Source organism: Microtus oregoni, unplaced genomic scaffold (assembly GCF_018167655.1).
Source record: "Microtus oregoni isolate MIOR12 unplaced genomic scaffold, Mior012 000001F_ref0000356, whole genome shotgun sequence".
NCBI classification, from domain to species: domain Eukaryota; kingdom Metazoa; phylum Chordata; class Mammalia; order Rodentia; family Cricetidae; genus Microtus; species Microtus oregoni.
Window position 1 is genome coordinate 75694188 of NW_024543060.1, and position 16863 is coordinate 75711050.

At 35.7% G+C, this 16863-nt stretch overlaps 1 protein-coding gene across 25 annotated transcripts in view; it reads right to left on the reverse strand.

Annotated features, from left to right (window-relative positions):
• The window catches only part of Ppfia2 (PTPRF interacting protein alpha 2), a 346500-nt gene that overhangs the window by 63828 nt on the left and 265809 nt on the right, over positions 1-16863 (reverse strand). For all 25 annotated transcript variants that reach the window (XM_041668226.1, XM_041668294.1, XM_041668357.1 and 22 more), the window contains 5 exons: positions 16478-16540; positions 11699-11790; positions 6593-6728; positions 3709-3929; positions 1799-2036 (listed from right to left, as the gene is read on the reverse strand). In XM_041668226.1, coding sequence (XP_041524160.1) covers positions 1799-2036; positions 3709-3929; positions 6593-6728; positions 11699-11790; positions 16478-16540 — 750 coding nt within the window. The remainder of the gene's footprint in view (positions 1-1798; positions 2037-3708; positions 3930-6592; positions 6729-11698; positions 11791-16477; positions 16541-16863) is intronic.

Consider the following 16863-nt stretch of genomic DNA (forward strand, 5'->3'; position numbering starts at 1 on the left):
CTGGATTACATACATTGATTTCCTGGCACAAATATTTCCATAACTATTTTTCTTTCAAGAGTTATCTTAAGCACTAAAATGCCACTCATAAGTTATCATGATTAGTTATTATTATGAGGTTAACAGATGATGTTTAAGAATATAAGGGGATGTAGAAGGTCATTGTGGAAAGATGGCAGAAGAAGGGGTGTCAGAGGGATAAATAACAAAATGATGTTTTAAAACATCATGTCAAAACATAGAATTTCATATTTTTCTTTAATATGTATATGTATTCCTATAAATAGTTTAATTAGAATTTCAAAGTTGGGATAATACTCTTCCTTAAAGCCATATGTTATCAAGTAAAACTCAGTGCCAGGTGTAGAATACCTCCCTTTGAGTTGTTGGTTGGTGATGTTCTGGAGACATCCAAAAGTATGCAGATTACTGCTATTGTTGTGAGTTGTAAACCAGAACTCGATGATAAGAATCTATTGCTCAAAACAACACACATTTTGGTCACACAACTTAGAGTAATGAGGTTGGTACTAGCAGGAAGTTTCCTCCTATTGTTAGCATTTAAAGTAGTAAAGGTGCTATTTGTCATGTTGTAAGAAGAGTGCATCAGCAGTCTTACCCATTTGTGAGCACTGTGAGCTACAATAATGATGGGATGGCAGGGTATGTCTAATTGTGCAATAGTGATACAAGTGTTATGGAGGTAACCGACTACTTTTGGATTGTGTTCAGGAGTGCTGAACAGGAGGAAATGCATGCCTGGTACTGTAATACTGGCCAAGAACCTATGGCTGGGCCCTGGGGTACACCCACTACTATTATTCTGATAGGTAAATATAGTATCATACTTCTTTCTATTCTGTATCTCTGAATCCAGAGATTGGTGCAACTCACAAACATAATAGGGATTTTTCTGTGTTCACCGAATGCTTCTGAATGCAGAAACTCAACAAATGGTCCATATAGAGAGAGCAAGTGTAAGTGGAGTGCTCAGCCACAAAGGAGACATCTATATCACTTCTCCCACAAGACTCGGGTACTATTGAGGAAGAGGTAGCAGAAATATCGAAAGAACCTGGCTTGAGGAGAGCTGTAGCAAAACTGTCTTCTGGCTATGCTAAGATTGTTGTATTCATGAGCTTCTTTTCCTGTAAAAGTCTTGCACAAGGTCAAGCCAATCAGTACTCTAGTATGGGAGAAGAAGTGGATCCAGAGGAGCAATGGACAGTTGATGACTTTGGGGGAGTGAGAATTAGTTTTTTTTTTTTTTTTTTTTTGATATTGTGTAGGTCAAACAAAATCCAATGGAAGGCACCATTTCTGAGAATATTTGGGCATCACAAATAGGACTCAGCAGGTTTTTAAAGAGAAAGATCAGGGTTTTCAGGAGCTTTTGGAGGGGGTGTATGGATGTAGGAGTAGTAGGCAGGGTAAAGGGGAGAAGTCAAATGATCAAAATAAATATCCAAATAATCAGTGTATGAAATTCTCAATGATTGATAATGTACTGACAATTATAATATCAGTATTATACTGATATTAAGAATATATTTTAAAGACAAAAAGAAAATACTTCATCATAAAAGCATAAGTAAATAGGTTCTACTGTTTCCTCACTCCTAATGTGGTTGATGGATGGCAGGAACTACTACAAAAGGCTGTGGTGGCAAAGAAATTTACACATTGTTTTCATGTGTAAAGAGACAATAAAATGTATAGAAAGCCAGCTGAGAGGACATATCCTGTGGTTAAGCACAAATAACAACAGATCAAGCTTGTCTCGAAGCATCCTCATTACCAGGGTCATGACTCCCATGCGGTCCATTTCTCTGGCAGGGCTTCTTGGTGTGAGCTTTGGCGTTGAGTGTCCACTCGGGGGAGATGAACTGGCCAGCGAGGAGGCTGTAACAGAGGCAGTGATGGAAGTACCGGGATGGACCCTTGCCAAATTCAGACCTTCCAAGCTTACGCTAGCCACTCTGTTCTCAATTTCTTCGGCACGCAATTCTGTAGATTCCTTTTCTTCTTGAATTAGCCTAGAAGATAGAAGCATTTTTTTTCCATTATGAGCATTATGAGATTGCTAGTGGCAATTGGATTTCACCCAATACACTACTCAGTTAACTACTGTGAAATTTTATTTCAAAACTAGCATTTCTGTTTCCTTCTGAGGTTATACAACTTTAAACTGCATGGAATTACTGGCTATGGCTAAAAACATCTGTTCTTTTTTCTTTATGGCATATAGTAATTAGAATTTCAAGTTTGACAGCTTTAGTTGCACAATGGAAACTTTCACTTCGACTATCTCTTCTGTATGTAATGTGTAATTATAAAGCATTTTCATACCTACTATAAAATAATTTATAATTAAAACACAACTTCTATATGTTTCATTATCTCTGAATTAAAACACAAAATGATGAAGACAGGCATGGTGGTATATGGTATATGCCTATAACCCCACTTCTTGGAAGACAAGAGAAATGTAGTATAATAATGATGTCAAAGTCAACTTGGGCATCAAAAAGAGTTTCAGGAAAGCCCAAATGTAGATATTCTCTCTCTCTCTCTCTCTCTCTCTCTCTCTCTCTCTCTCTCTCTCTCACACACACACACACACACACACATACACACATACACACACATACACACACATACAAATACAGAACACAAAAAGATGGATAGACTATTCAAGTTATGGCATTAACTTATTAAAATAAATCTTCCACATATCTTAAGCCTTTCATATTTAAGGAATGTACATAAATTAGAAAAGTTGTCCATGTATTTCATGAATACAGGAAGAAATTTTATTGATCAACCTGATTGGCCAAGAACTTAAGTAAATATATGTGAAAATTTTAACTTAAAGATATAAGTAATAGTAATTAATTTTAATGGCAAACCCTCATAATACCTATGTCTAATTTTGAAACATATTGGAGTGAAATCAAACAATTTATTGTATTCAAATTCTATCTTTTATGATCTGAAATACATATTTGTGGAAACTTAACCTTCAAATAAAAGGAATATGAACCACTTTTTGAGACTTATTTTTATTTTACGTGTATGCATATCTGTGCACAATGTCCAAGATCAGTGCCTGTGAAAGTAAGAAGAGGGCATCAGATCCCCTGAAACTGTAATTTCCATTAGCTTTGCATCATAAGGTAGGTGTTGAGAATCAAACCCCGGGCCACTGGAAGAACAGCAGGTGATCTTAATCCCTGAGTCATTTATCAGGTACCTAATCAATCTTCAAAAGAAATCTATATTAAACCAGGTTTCACTTTGAAATAAGGAAGGGCCAAGTTGAAAGGCAAGTCTCAGGCACTGTTGAATATAGCAGATCATTCATAAGTGAGAAAGACGGGGAGTGAGGAAGGAGAAATTGAATGGAAGAAGCGAAGAGAGGAAATGATGTAAATACAGTACTAATATATGAAATTCTCCAAAGCATAAAAATTATTCCTTTATATCATCATTAGTATTATTACTCTGTATGTATCATGTGTACTCTTTAAAAGAGGGTGACCTACCTTGATGCATCTTATAATAAGGCACATTTTCAAACTGCAGGCCTGGGGGAGACTGATATTCTGCAGGTCTAGCAAGGCACCAGGAGATGCCAATCCCAATAGCTAGGGAAACGTATGTTAACTATTAAGGTTTTTTAAGCTTTTGAAACCATCGTATTGATACCTTATTTCTTTATTGATTGCATCCAATTGTTCCTGAAGCATCATAGCTAGAGTCTGAGCATCGGAATGACCACTTGGAGAGAGAAGATCCATTGAGCTAAAAATTGTTTCTCTGTCATCATCATCGATATCGGACATTTCAGTGTCGCTTTCAAATGGGTGGCTGCCTAGGACTCCAATTTGCTGAGTTCTGTTCCATTCGTGATCCCCAAGAGATTTCACCTGAATGGTAAGGGAACATATTAAAAGAACAAATCTGAAAACTGACAACCACCGCAGCAACATCAAAACCAGCATGTATGCTTTGACAGACGCTCAGTCAAATGCAGACCAAGTAGTAATATTTTAATTTAATCGCCCAATAGAATATTTTCTGACATCTTAGGAGATGGGTTTATCCACTGTTCCCCCTTAAATCAACATTTTAGAAGGAGAAGGGATTATATATTTCCATATGATTTATATTCAACTTGCTTTCAAGGTAGTGATTATTTTTAAGCTGTTACATTTGCAACATTTCCCCTCCAGATTTCCAAATATAATATCAATCCCCACAAATTCAAGCCCTGCCATTTCTTATAGCAAGTAGTCATACTCACACTTTGCTTATGAAAAGATGAGCACATAAGTATTAGCAGGTAGCATATTGCATATTAATTTTTCTCTCAAAATTCACTCGATAGATTTGAACAAAGTATTTCTTCCAATATCGAAAAACAACATAATTTTATGTCTATTACATGTTCACTTGTACTCTCTCTAAACTTTTGACACAAGCATGGTTTATGCTTTTTAAGTAACATAAGTATTCTTCTGAGAGTTTTGAGTAACCAGTAGATTAATTATTTTGCCAACTGTGATCTCAATAGAGTGACCCTAGAAATTTATGCTCTTTATGTAATTAACTTCACTGCTACATCATTCAAAATGAGTTATGTGGGAGATAAATTTACAATTTGTGGCATATTAAATTAATGATTAAAGATCTAAAGCAACATTTGTGTTACTAATGAGTTTGGTACCAAAGACATGGATTTATTTCTGTTAAAGTAAGAAGAAAAGAACTGAGAATATCTTGTCTTTATTTGTTCGTTTATATTTTTCATGTTTTCCACAAATGTTACATGTGAACTATTAATGATATCTACCAACCAAAATAATTAAATAAAATTGTTAATGAAAAAAAGAAAACAGTATTTTGTATACATAGAAATGGTTGCATGAACAAAATATACTTTGGATACAGAGGAGCTGTGTTACTTCTATAAGCAGCTGCATTGATTATATAAAAAAACTGACTTAAATTTATTACACTACTGAATATCAGAAACATGTTTGCTCAAGAAGATCTACACATTGATAGCACCGGCTGGAATGCCCACATGGGTAGAGGATCCCACAAAGTCCCACCCCTTGATGGAGAGCTACATGCAAATAATAGCTGATGAGAAAGAATCAGTCTTTCTTGGGACAAGCCTTCTACTAATTTATCCAATCCCAGGGGATCTCTCCTAAATATATACACACAACTCAGCAGGTTATAGCTGTAACTATGTATGTATATGAGCATATTAATAATATTTAAGAGAGCATGAATTTGAGAATCACTGGGATTGGTGCAGAAGGAGAGGGAAAATTGTGTATATATAGTACTCATACTTGAAATGATCAAAAATTATTCTTCTATACTATCCTTAGCATCTTTAGTTTATATGTTTAATGTATGTTCTGTTATGAGGGTGATCTATCTTAATAAAAGAGATACTCTTGTATTCTAGATCTCTTGTAATAATGGCATGATGAACGCCAGCAGGCTGTTTTGTATATATGTATTCGTATAAATATAATAAAAGAAGTCATACATTTGAGAAGGTTTAGGGGATATGAGAGGAATTGGATCAGAGAGAGGTTGTGAGCATTATATAAACATAGTATGCATATAAGACCTTTAAAAATTAAATAAAAAAAATTAAAAGGCTACAGTAGAGTTTATCTTGAATGGGACTGTTAACAGAGGTTTCTATCCCTGTAGCTGTTAAGTGCCAAAGAAACAGACAGAGGTCTACATTAATCATAAATTGATTGGCCTAGTAGCTCAGATTTCTTATTAACTCTTATATTAGCCCACAATTCTTGTCTGTGTTAGCCACATGGCTTGGTACCTTTTATGGTGAGACAGTCACATCTTGCTATCTTGCTTCCTTTGTGGCTGGATCATGACTGCAGAATTAAACTTCCCTCTTTCCAGAATTCTCATTGGCCCACCTCTACTTCCTGCCTGGTCTCCCTCTCCCCGCCCCCCCATACTTACTTCCTGGCTTTTAGCCAATCAGCAATTATTTAAAATACAAATGACAGGGTACGGATCATTGTCATGCAGCACAGACTTCACAGGTATTTTTAAAAGTCTGGATACTCTTTTTAAAATGTTTTAAAATAGTGATTTTAACAAAGTTTTTCTTTAGTTTAGTTAAAATATAAATGTCAGTACTCAAGAATCTAAGCCTACCAAATGTCCATTTGCTTGGCAATGTAATATAATGATTAAAACATGGTATCTCTCATTATCTACATCTATCTCCAATTTTGAATCAATTAGTGTGCTAGCTCTGTACTGTGGAACACTTAATCTTTCTTTGCCTAAACCTTAAAATTCCTGAAATAAGGATAAAAACTGCACATTATTAATAATGACAAATAAATATGTGGAAAGCTCTTGTACTTATTAAATGTTTTTACACTAGTTAATTTTAAAATATGACATTTTCCATCCTCAAAACTAACATAAAATAATGCTGGAATTTGGGAGTCTCTTCAAGTAGAAACTTATCTAGACTAGTATCATGTATATGTAGCTAAAATGACTAATGCCAGCAAAAAATCACCTTCGGCTCATCTCTTCGCACACCCATACGGCCTCTCCTGGGTCTCCGGATTACTTTCGTAGTCCTGTAATCAGACTGGCTATCCACGAGGGACCCAACTGAATACCGCAACTCAGCTGAGGTGTCTAGATGCGTTCTGGAAAACAAAACAAAACAAAAAAATATACTGAGTCTCACAAATTAAATTTGCTACTACCTGCTTCTAAATTGTCATTAAGGCAGAATCTCTCAAGCAAATGAACCTCCAGAGTGAACAGTGCTATTCTTGCTATGCTCTTGGACATGTGTGTCATATGATAGGGTGGATTTTCATTCTTGAAGGTGTGGTACATTTTCTCATTTTAGACTACACTTATAACCTTGTTGTACATGTGGTCTTCAATGTTGTACTACAATGAAACATGTTAACATTAATAGTTAAGATCCATTGATTTAAATTCTAGACATTCTGTATGTTTTTTCATTTGTATCTTAATATCTACCATTTATTGCTGTATTTTTAAATGATTCATGCTGTGTTTACTGAAAATGTCTGAACTTATGAGTTCAGTAATTTTAAGTTTTAAAAATTATAGAGAAATTTACTAACATTTTCTGTCCTGCAGTGTTTTGTTGTCCAATTTAGAGAAACAGAAAAATGCTTGCTTTACAGTTAATAATCTAATTTTGGTAAATAGCTAGGATTTAAGCTTTGGGTAAATCATTGTTACAAGATGAAGACAAATCTTGGTAATCACACTTGATGCTGCAATTTGCTTAGAGATGAAATAGGTGGAAAATTGCAATTGAAAAAAAATATCACTACATTGGTTTTCAATAAACATGATAATAAACTACACTGTAACCACAACATAGTCAGGCACATTGTCTGTATAAAGATTTACAGCAAATTCAATTTGCTCCAATAATAGTGATGCTGATGACAAAAGCAACTCATCCTGTCCTATAAAATGAAATCAAATATCTGTCATCACTGGGTACTTGTTCTACAACTTTGTGCTTCTACTGATTGATGATAACACCTTTCTTTATTCACTTTGAGATTAGTGATAAACTTTTATTTTATATTGGTCAAGATTTAAAAAGCTTAGATGTATTCCAGCTGTTTGCCTTAGTGGATGATGATAACCCAACTTAAGGAAGACCTTGTTTTACCAGATGATTAATTAGATCAAATGAAACAAGGAATCCTCTTCAAATAGCTGACACTTAATATTTTTATAGCAATGAACATGGACTTATCTAATAATGAATGGGTGATATATAAAAATAAACTAACCAAGTCATAATCAGAAATGATATAACTCTTAAACTTAGTCTTTTGGACAGACATTTTATTTTATGAACAAAAAGATTAAATTTAGTCACCATCACCTGTCAGAATGGCTAAAGTCAAAAACACCAAGGATAACCTTTGCTGGAGAGGCTGTGGAGGAACGGGTACCCTCATCCATTGCTGGTGGGAATGCAATCTTGTGCAACCACTGTGGAAGTCAGTGTTTCGGTTTCTCAGGAAATTCGGGATCAACTTACCCCTGGACCCAGCAATACCACTCTTGGGAATATACCCAAGAGATGCTTTATCAAATGACAAAAGCATTTGTTCAACTATGTTCATAGCAGTATTATTTGTAATAGCCAGAACCTGGAAACAACCTAGATGCCCTTCAATGGAAGAATGGATGAAGAAAGTATGGAATATATACACGCTAGAGTACTACGCTGCGGTAAAAAACAATGACTTCTCGAATTTTGCATGCAAATGGATGGAAATAGAAAACACTATCCTGAGTGAGGTGTCCCAGACCCAAAAAAGATGAATATGGGATGTACTCACTCATAATTGGTTTCTAGCCATAAATAAGGACCACGGAGTCTACAAGAGGTGAACCTAAAGAAGCTAAGTAAGAAGGTGAAACCAAGGAAAAACATATAGTTGTCCTCTTGGCTAAGGGAAGTAGACCAAATTTCCGGGGAGAAAATGGGATCTTGGGGATGGGGTGGGATGGGGGTAAAGGGAGATGGGGAGAGAAAAGGTAGAAGGGAAGGAGAGGGGACCTGGGAAACAGGAGAATTGGGATAAAGGAAAGGTGGATAGGGGAGCACGGAACCACAATTCTTAGTTAAGGGAGCCAGTTTAGGGTGGGCAAGAGACTTGACCCTAGAGGGGCTCCCTAGTGCCCAAGATGAGGTTCCCAGTTAGTTCCTTGGGCAGCTGAGGATTGGGAACCTGAAATGACCCTATCCTAGAGCAATACTGACGAATATCTTGCATATCATCATAGAATCTTCATCTGGTGATGGATAGAGATAGAGACAGAGACCCACACAGGAGCACTGGACTGAGCTCCCAAGGTCCCAAGGAGGAGCAGAAGGAGGGAGAACATGAGCAAAGAATTCGGGACCACGAGGCGTGCATCCACCCACTGAGACAGTGGAGCTGATCTACGGGGAGCTCACCAAGGCCAGCTGGACTGTGACCGAAAAAGCATGGGATAAAACCGGACTCTCTGAACATGGCGAACAATGAGGGCTGATGAGACACCAAGGACAATGGCAGGGGGTTTTGATCCTACTTAATGTGCTGGCTTTGTGGGAGCCTAGCCAGTTTGGATGTTCACCTTCCTAGATATGGACGGAGGGGGGAGGACCTAGGACTTTCCACAGGGCAGGGAACCCGGACTGCTCTGTGGACTGGAGAGGGAGGGGGGGAGAGGAGTGGGGGGAGGGGGAGAAGGGTGGGAGGAGGGGGAGAAGGGTGGGAGGAGGGGAAGGGAAATGGGAGGCTGGGAGGTGGTGGAAACTTGTTTTTTTGTTTATGTTTTTTTTTCTTCTTTTCGCAATAAAAAAAAATTAAAAAAATAAAATAAAATAAATTTCGTCACCATTATGTATCCAGAAAGATATGCCTCTAGACTGTGAACACTTTACTAATTCTAGTGTACCAATGAGTGAGTGAAAGGAGAGAATTATAGTCTTCAAGGAACCTACATTATATTATCCTGAATCTGTATCACTCTTGACTGCTCAGGTAAATGTTTGGCATCACAGTGGAGTGTCCAACATTACAACTTGTCATTCTTGAAAACGGCATTCTTGTTTTGTTTCCTATGAATTCTGTATCATTTTAAAGTTATGGAACAAAGTAAAACTCATGTTACCAATATTCGGCATACAACACCTTGCTGTGGCATCGAGGCCTCTATAATTTGGGACTTCCTACTTTATAGATTCACAGTAACTATTTACTCTTTACCATCCTTCTCCATCCCGCTTACCTGACATGAAAGTTCTTCAATACCTTATACTTTATTTAATTTCTGTGCCCCTGAACCTCATATTATTTCTGCTGAAATGCCCTCTTAAGATGTTTATATGTCTAGCATTCTTGCAGTTTCAAATTAAATGTCTAATTGCCACATGCTATTCTAGTTAATTTTTTTCTTTTTGGGATTTCATGGTTGTAACAGTCTACAAGGTAGCATTTAACTGTTTCCTCACAACAACATCTATTTTCACCACCACTGGAGCCCTAGTTCATCCCTGTCTGGCAAATAAACATCCCACCCCTACCCAATCCTCTAAGAGGGTAAGGCACATTGCTTTGTGGAAGGTTCGAGGGCCTCCCCCTACCTATCTAGGCTGAACAACGTATCCATCCAAAGAGAACAGATTCACAAAAATTTTATTGTCTCTTAATATGTATAGGGAAACAACTAAATTGCACATAAATTATTGTCAAATGTAGTTATCTATCATCATGTATATTTATCTACCCACTAACTGATTATTCCATGTCTTCTTTCTTTAATAATAGTACGACAGAACAGTGAGCATGGCTAAACTCTACTAAATGGTTCTTGTTCATATGTAATTCCAGTTCCCATATTAATTTTCAATTGATTAAAAGAAAATGTGATGCATTCACACAATGGAACATTACTAAGCTGATTAAAAAATATGAAACTTCCAGGTGAAAGGATAAAACTTGAAAAAAAAGTCATCCTGAGTGAGGTAAACGAGGTCCAGAAAGTCAAACATTCTATGTATTCATTTAAATGTGGATAATAGCTTATAAGGCAATGATAACTAAGCTATAGTCCATAGTTCCACAAAGGATAGGTATAGAGTAAGGGACTAAGGGCACAGATATATCTCCATAGGAAAGGGAAATACAATAGATAGTTATGGATGGATGGGAAGGACATACTAGATCAAGAGAGGAGGGATAGGAAAGATGGGGGTGAGGAAAGGAATATGGTGAGAGACAGCTGTAATTAAGAGCCACTTGCTGAATAGTATGAAAATATAATACAGTAGAATCTTCATATACATAAATATGAATATGTACATGCATACATATATCTTCAGAATTGATACATAAAAGAATTCAGAAAGACTAAATTAGCATGCATGGGGCCTGCACTGGTCCTTATATATTATTGCTTCCAGTCTAGTGTTTTATAGGAGTCCTGACTTTGTGAATAAATGGTAATTCTGTATGTCTATTTATATTTCTTGTACCTTTTCTTAGGTTTCATTCTTTTTTGCTTTGCCCTATTCTGATGTGTTAATTTTAGATTTAAATTATTAAATTTTATTATATATTTTTTAACTCTTAGAGGTCCTTTTATTTTCTAATTAGAAAAAGAGAGGGGGTGGATTCAGATAGGAGTTTAGAGGAACTGGGAGGAGTCAAAAGAGGGGGACCATAACAAAACGGGGATATTTTATGTGAGAAAAACACATTTTCAATGAAAGGAAAAAAATAGTTTAATGAAAACAAAAAATGTTCATATCTCCTCTTGGAACAGAGTACAATTACTCTACATGCTCTTATTTTTAATTAAGAATTCTTTATGCACTTATAGCTACATACTTGTACAGAGAACACAGATTTTTTCAGTTATATTTTGAACACATGTCTTCAAAGATGGTTTACAAATTAGAAATTATCTCTGAATTTGGAAACTAATTTTATAGATGAAACATGACAATGTCTACTGAGAAATATGAGACTCTTATGTTACTTGAGATTGAAGGAAAATGTGAGAACATTTATTTGATGCTGGCTAAACCACAAATAAACATTTAACTTAGTATTACCTTGATATAGTGGGTTCAATTAGCGAGCCAGTTCTCATTTTCATTTGGTCAAGTTCAGATCTTAACTTCTCAATTTCCTCTGCTAACCGTTCCTAAAAATCAAAAAGCAGTTACTCACGTGAAGGTCACATCCAAAGTATCAGCATTCAACTGTGATAAATTATTGTGTAAATAAATTTTGATTCTACTGCATGGACTGACCTTGTGGGAGTCTAGTCTGTTTGGATGCTCACCTTCCTAGACATGGATGAAGGGGAGAGGACCTTGGACTTCCCACAGGGCAGGGAACCCTGACTGCTCTTAGGACTGGAGAGGGAGGGGAAGGGGGAGTGGGGGGAGTGGGAGGGAATTGGGAGAAGGGGAGGAGGTGGAAATTTTTAATAAATAAAAATAAATAAATAAATATTTAAAAGGGAAAATTATTATAATTTATTAAAGTACACAGGATATAATCAGAAACTATACTTGTGTTTACCTTTCATAATGAATATACCAATAACAGAAGTCAACATAATCCCCTCTATTCCCTGGTACCTACTAATCCTAAATTTTTACAAATTTGTGAGATTATAATAATCATTAATAAGATAGGTTACTTCAAATGCAAAACACAAACCACATTCTCTTTCAAATTAAATAAAAGTTCTCTACATATAGTGAGTGTGATATTTACCCTTTAGGTTGTCACTTGACTACATCTGGAATTAACGAAAACCCAAGGGCTGGGTTCGCCTCTGAAGAAGTATTATTTTATTGTTGTTGTTCTTTAGTGAATTCATTTCTGTTGGGAAGATATACTTTTAATCCAGATTTTTTGAGGCGGCAAGCTATATCTTTAATCTGGGCCACCTCTTCTCACAGCAGCCTAATTAAAGGACATTTAAGAGGTAGGCTTGCTCTTTGCAGGCTGTCTCTCACTCTCTCTGGCAAGTCTGTTCCTTCACTGGCATGAGAGCCTACTTCTTCAGGAATTTGGTGTGTACTGAAGACCAACTGAGACTTTCAACTTTGTGGACTGAAAACCTCTTAGATTCCTGAACCTTCCATTGATAGGCTGACATACACTGTGAAAATACGTGGACCATAGACTTTAAAACCTATCTAATAAATTCCCTTTCCATATATATACATATATATGTGTATATATATGGGATATATACATATATATATATATAATATATATTCATTTTATCAGTTATATTCCACTAGAAAACCCTGACAAATAAAAAGAAAACTTTTTCATGTTTTTCATCAAGGTTGAAGGGCACACCAGTAAAGAAAAAGGATCTAAGGAAGCAGAATTTCATCTTATTTTTTTAATATTTTTTTTTTCTAGACAGGTTTCTCCATAGCTTTTTGGTTCCTGTCCTGGAACTAGCTCTTGTAGACCAGGCTGGCCTCGAACTCACAGAGATCCTCCTGCCTCTGCCTCCTGAGTGCTGGGATTAAAGGCATGCGCCACCACCGCCTGGCCAGAATTTCATCTTAAAATGCAAACCAAAACTTTTGACTTTTAAAATTTCTTGAGATGTGAATGAATGAATAAATGAAGTATAAATAAGATTGGAAAAACTCAGCATGAAAGAATGGCTGTCAATAACCTAACTACAGGTTTGATTTTGTTTGTCTATAATTTTTTTCAGACTAGTATTAAATACCTCAGTGGAGACTGGGTTGTCACACAGCTATTAGCTAAGTGCTTATGAAATTATTTCATAATGCTTTAATACTTGATTCTGATATGTGTGTTAGTGAGTCCTTAGTTTCGACAGTTTCTCACTAGCCGACTCTTTCATTTTATTTGATTCATATTCCTTTTTTCACCATACAATGACTGGTTTTGATGAAAATGATCCCCATAGGTTCATATATTTGAATACTTACTTCCCAGTTTGTAGAACTGTCAGGGAAGAGTTAGGAGGTGTAGCATTTCGGAAGATGTTATGTCATTGGGGATGGGTTCTGTGGTATCAAAACCCACAATATCCCATGTATTTGTCTGTTCTTTTCTTATTTGTGGATCAGATTTGAACTCTCAGGCACTGCTCTAATGTCATGCCTGTGCTTGCTTCTATTCAGTTTGCTATGATAGTCATAGACTCACCCTCTAGTTGGAAGCCCTAACAAGCTCTGTCTTTTATGGGTTGACTTAGGCATGATGTCTCTTTACAGCAATAGAAAATTAACACTATGATATTATAGCCTCTGTGACATTTCCATTACATGTTAGGGATCTCAGAACTAATTATCCAAAATTCTTTTGACAAATTTGTAAATTATTTATTACATCTATATTCTTGGCACACCTCTTATGATAGAGCATGACTTCAAAATGTATGATATTCAAATAAATAATTTGCTTGAAATAATTTCTTCTTCAACTTCATTATTTTCAGAAAAATATTCATTGAGTTTCTTTTCTCAACACTGAGTATAAAAGAATTGTGTTGCTTTTTTCTAAATGTACATTAATAAAAAAGACAACTTATAAGTAAAATGCACAGGTAAATTACATTGTTAGAAAGATAATAGAAGAATTATTAAAATATGATATATAACATGACATTTGAATGATGTCCTGATTAAAATAAAAGAACATATTAAGTAAGAACACTGTAGATGAAAGTATATTTGGAGAGACAGGATATAACCCCCGGGTTGGTGGTTTAGAGACATCAAAGCAAAATATAGGTAGGGTGTAGATTAAGTAAAATTACCGCAGAATGAAGGGAAAAGCACTAATGCTTCTTAAATCTCTCTGGCTTATTACTGTGAGAAGGAAAGCAAACCAAAGTGGAAAATCTGAGCAGAGAGGCATCTCTGCACCATCCCTGCATAGACTCTGAATAAAGGATCACGTGAATTTTGGAGGCAGGGAAGAAATACAACTGTCTAGAGCTCTCCAAGATTATAAACAGAATCATGGGATAGATATGAATGTTACTGGGACAAAGTGGATAGCTTTTTATCATATTTTAAATAGAGGTAACAGAATTTACCTACTGGTTTGAGAGAGGAAAATTATATAAACACAAGAGTTTGCCATTGTTTCAAGTTTGATTTTGTAACTTGAGTAATGGGGGAAATGAGGTTACATGTGATTTACCCAGAATATTGCTGGTAATGTTGGCCTGGTTACCTGGTAGTGGTGCTTGAATGTACATTTGAACAATTATACATGTACTAAGTTCAGTGAGTTTGCTTAGCTGTACAGAAAGACAGTCCCAAAGTGAAGTTTGTTCTAGGAATACCTTTTCTGGAGATTGGCATTAGCAAGGATATAATGCATAATATGACTTGGAATGTTGGTTGCTTGGGCAGATTGCTACAGCTACAGGCTGGAGTAGGTGTTGGGGGAGTAGGTTTTGAGGATCTTGCCAGGAACCCATGGAACTTTAAATAACTTCACGTTGCATAACAAGATCAAGTCCAAAAATCACAATCTGGTCAGAACTAGTTCACAGCACATGTGCATCTTCAAACAAAATTCTGATGATTCATCTAGTCACCCATCCTTGGCTCCTCTGTGCTGTCCATAAAGTCCAAACTCCCCTGGACCACCACTGCCCTTTAAGAGCTTACTAAAATAAAGCCTTTTTTTCTGTAGACTTTGCTAGTCATTCAGAAATAATTCCACGCCATCCTTTAGCTACATCTGCTATAATGCTGAATTAAACAGCATATCCTAAGAGCATAGACATTCCAACTCTGTAACTGAATGACTATTATCTTCAAATTATCACAGACTATACTAATAACATCCCATGAAATTGTTAAGTATCCCATTACTGTCATATTTTACACATCTTATGTATTATTGTACATATGATAAACCTTTAATTCATTTCTTCCTGCCTATCTTTTACCTTCTTTCTACTTGTTACTCTCTCCTTTATTCTTTGGTCCCTTTTCCCCTTATCTTTCACTCTTCCTTTTTGTGTGTGTTTCCAATGCACAACTAGAGGATGTATATTAAGCTGGTATTTTAAATGACAATTTAAGGAAACAAGACAAATCAAGTAGGATGCTACATATTACTAGTATTAGTATCTCAAATTTTAAGAAATTTACAGTCCATATTTTGTCAGCCTCTTAAGTCACATCTCCTACAATATAAATGCTTGGTTCTCACCAAACCCCTCTCCTATTTTAAAGTATCACACTTATGCATAGCCTTCAAAACTAACAAGTACCTATACTCAGGCTGTGTCTGTAGCTCTGTGCCATTGCCTAATTTTTTTAGTTGCATCCTGCATCCCCAAAGTTGTTTTTTTATATCATCAGTGTACTGTGATCTTTACTAACTGTGCTCACCCTACCCTATTTGTCCTTTGTTTCTGCTATTCTGAATCCCTGTTTGTAAGGTAAGAAGCTTCTTCCACTAGATTTTCAATTGCCTTAGAAGAAAGACGATGCTAGAAGTATTTAATGACACCATTTTGCTATATAATAGACACATTGTTTTTTTCAGAAATAATTTCTCAGACTACACAAAACCTAGTGAATATATTTTTATTTTATTTATATAAGTTATTTATGTAAAGGTTGAGATAGTGATTAATGGCGATTTTTAATTAACACTAGTTGAGTTTGCAGAATACTGGCTTTCAGTGGGTTCAATGCCAAAAATTGTCCAATTTCTATATAAATTTATGCTCTGCTATAAGCATACAAAGTTAAAATAATTTAAGAGTATAACCAAAAATTATTTTCATCGCATTTACTTTATGATGTATTCATCAATGTGAATAAGATAACTGGCAAAATGTTTCCAAATACCTTATCATGTAAAGATTCTTCAAGATTTTTTCTGAAGGTCTCTGATTCTTGAATCAAAACATTCTATGGAAAAGAAAAAAGAAAGAAGCAATATGCTGAATATATTTAAATCTGTATATGCATACTTGAGCACTCCAGAACCTCTTATGATTCCTCCCTTAGTAAATCTATTTCCTGGTTTCTATGGAAACTTGGTTTCATTGAAATCTTTAAAAGTGACATTCAACACTTTGCAAAATAAATTATTTATATAAGAAATACTAATTTGCTTCACTTGGCTTCCAGTGAAGCCTAAACAGCCTAAATGTTACCCTCTGAGCTTCTCAGACTGTTTTTCATGGGAAATAATTAAGCTATCCTTCAAATGGTAAGTGGTGATTACCAGG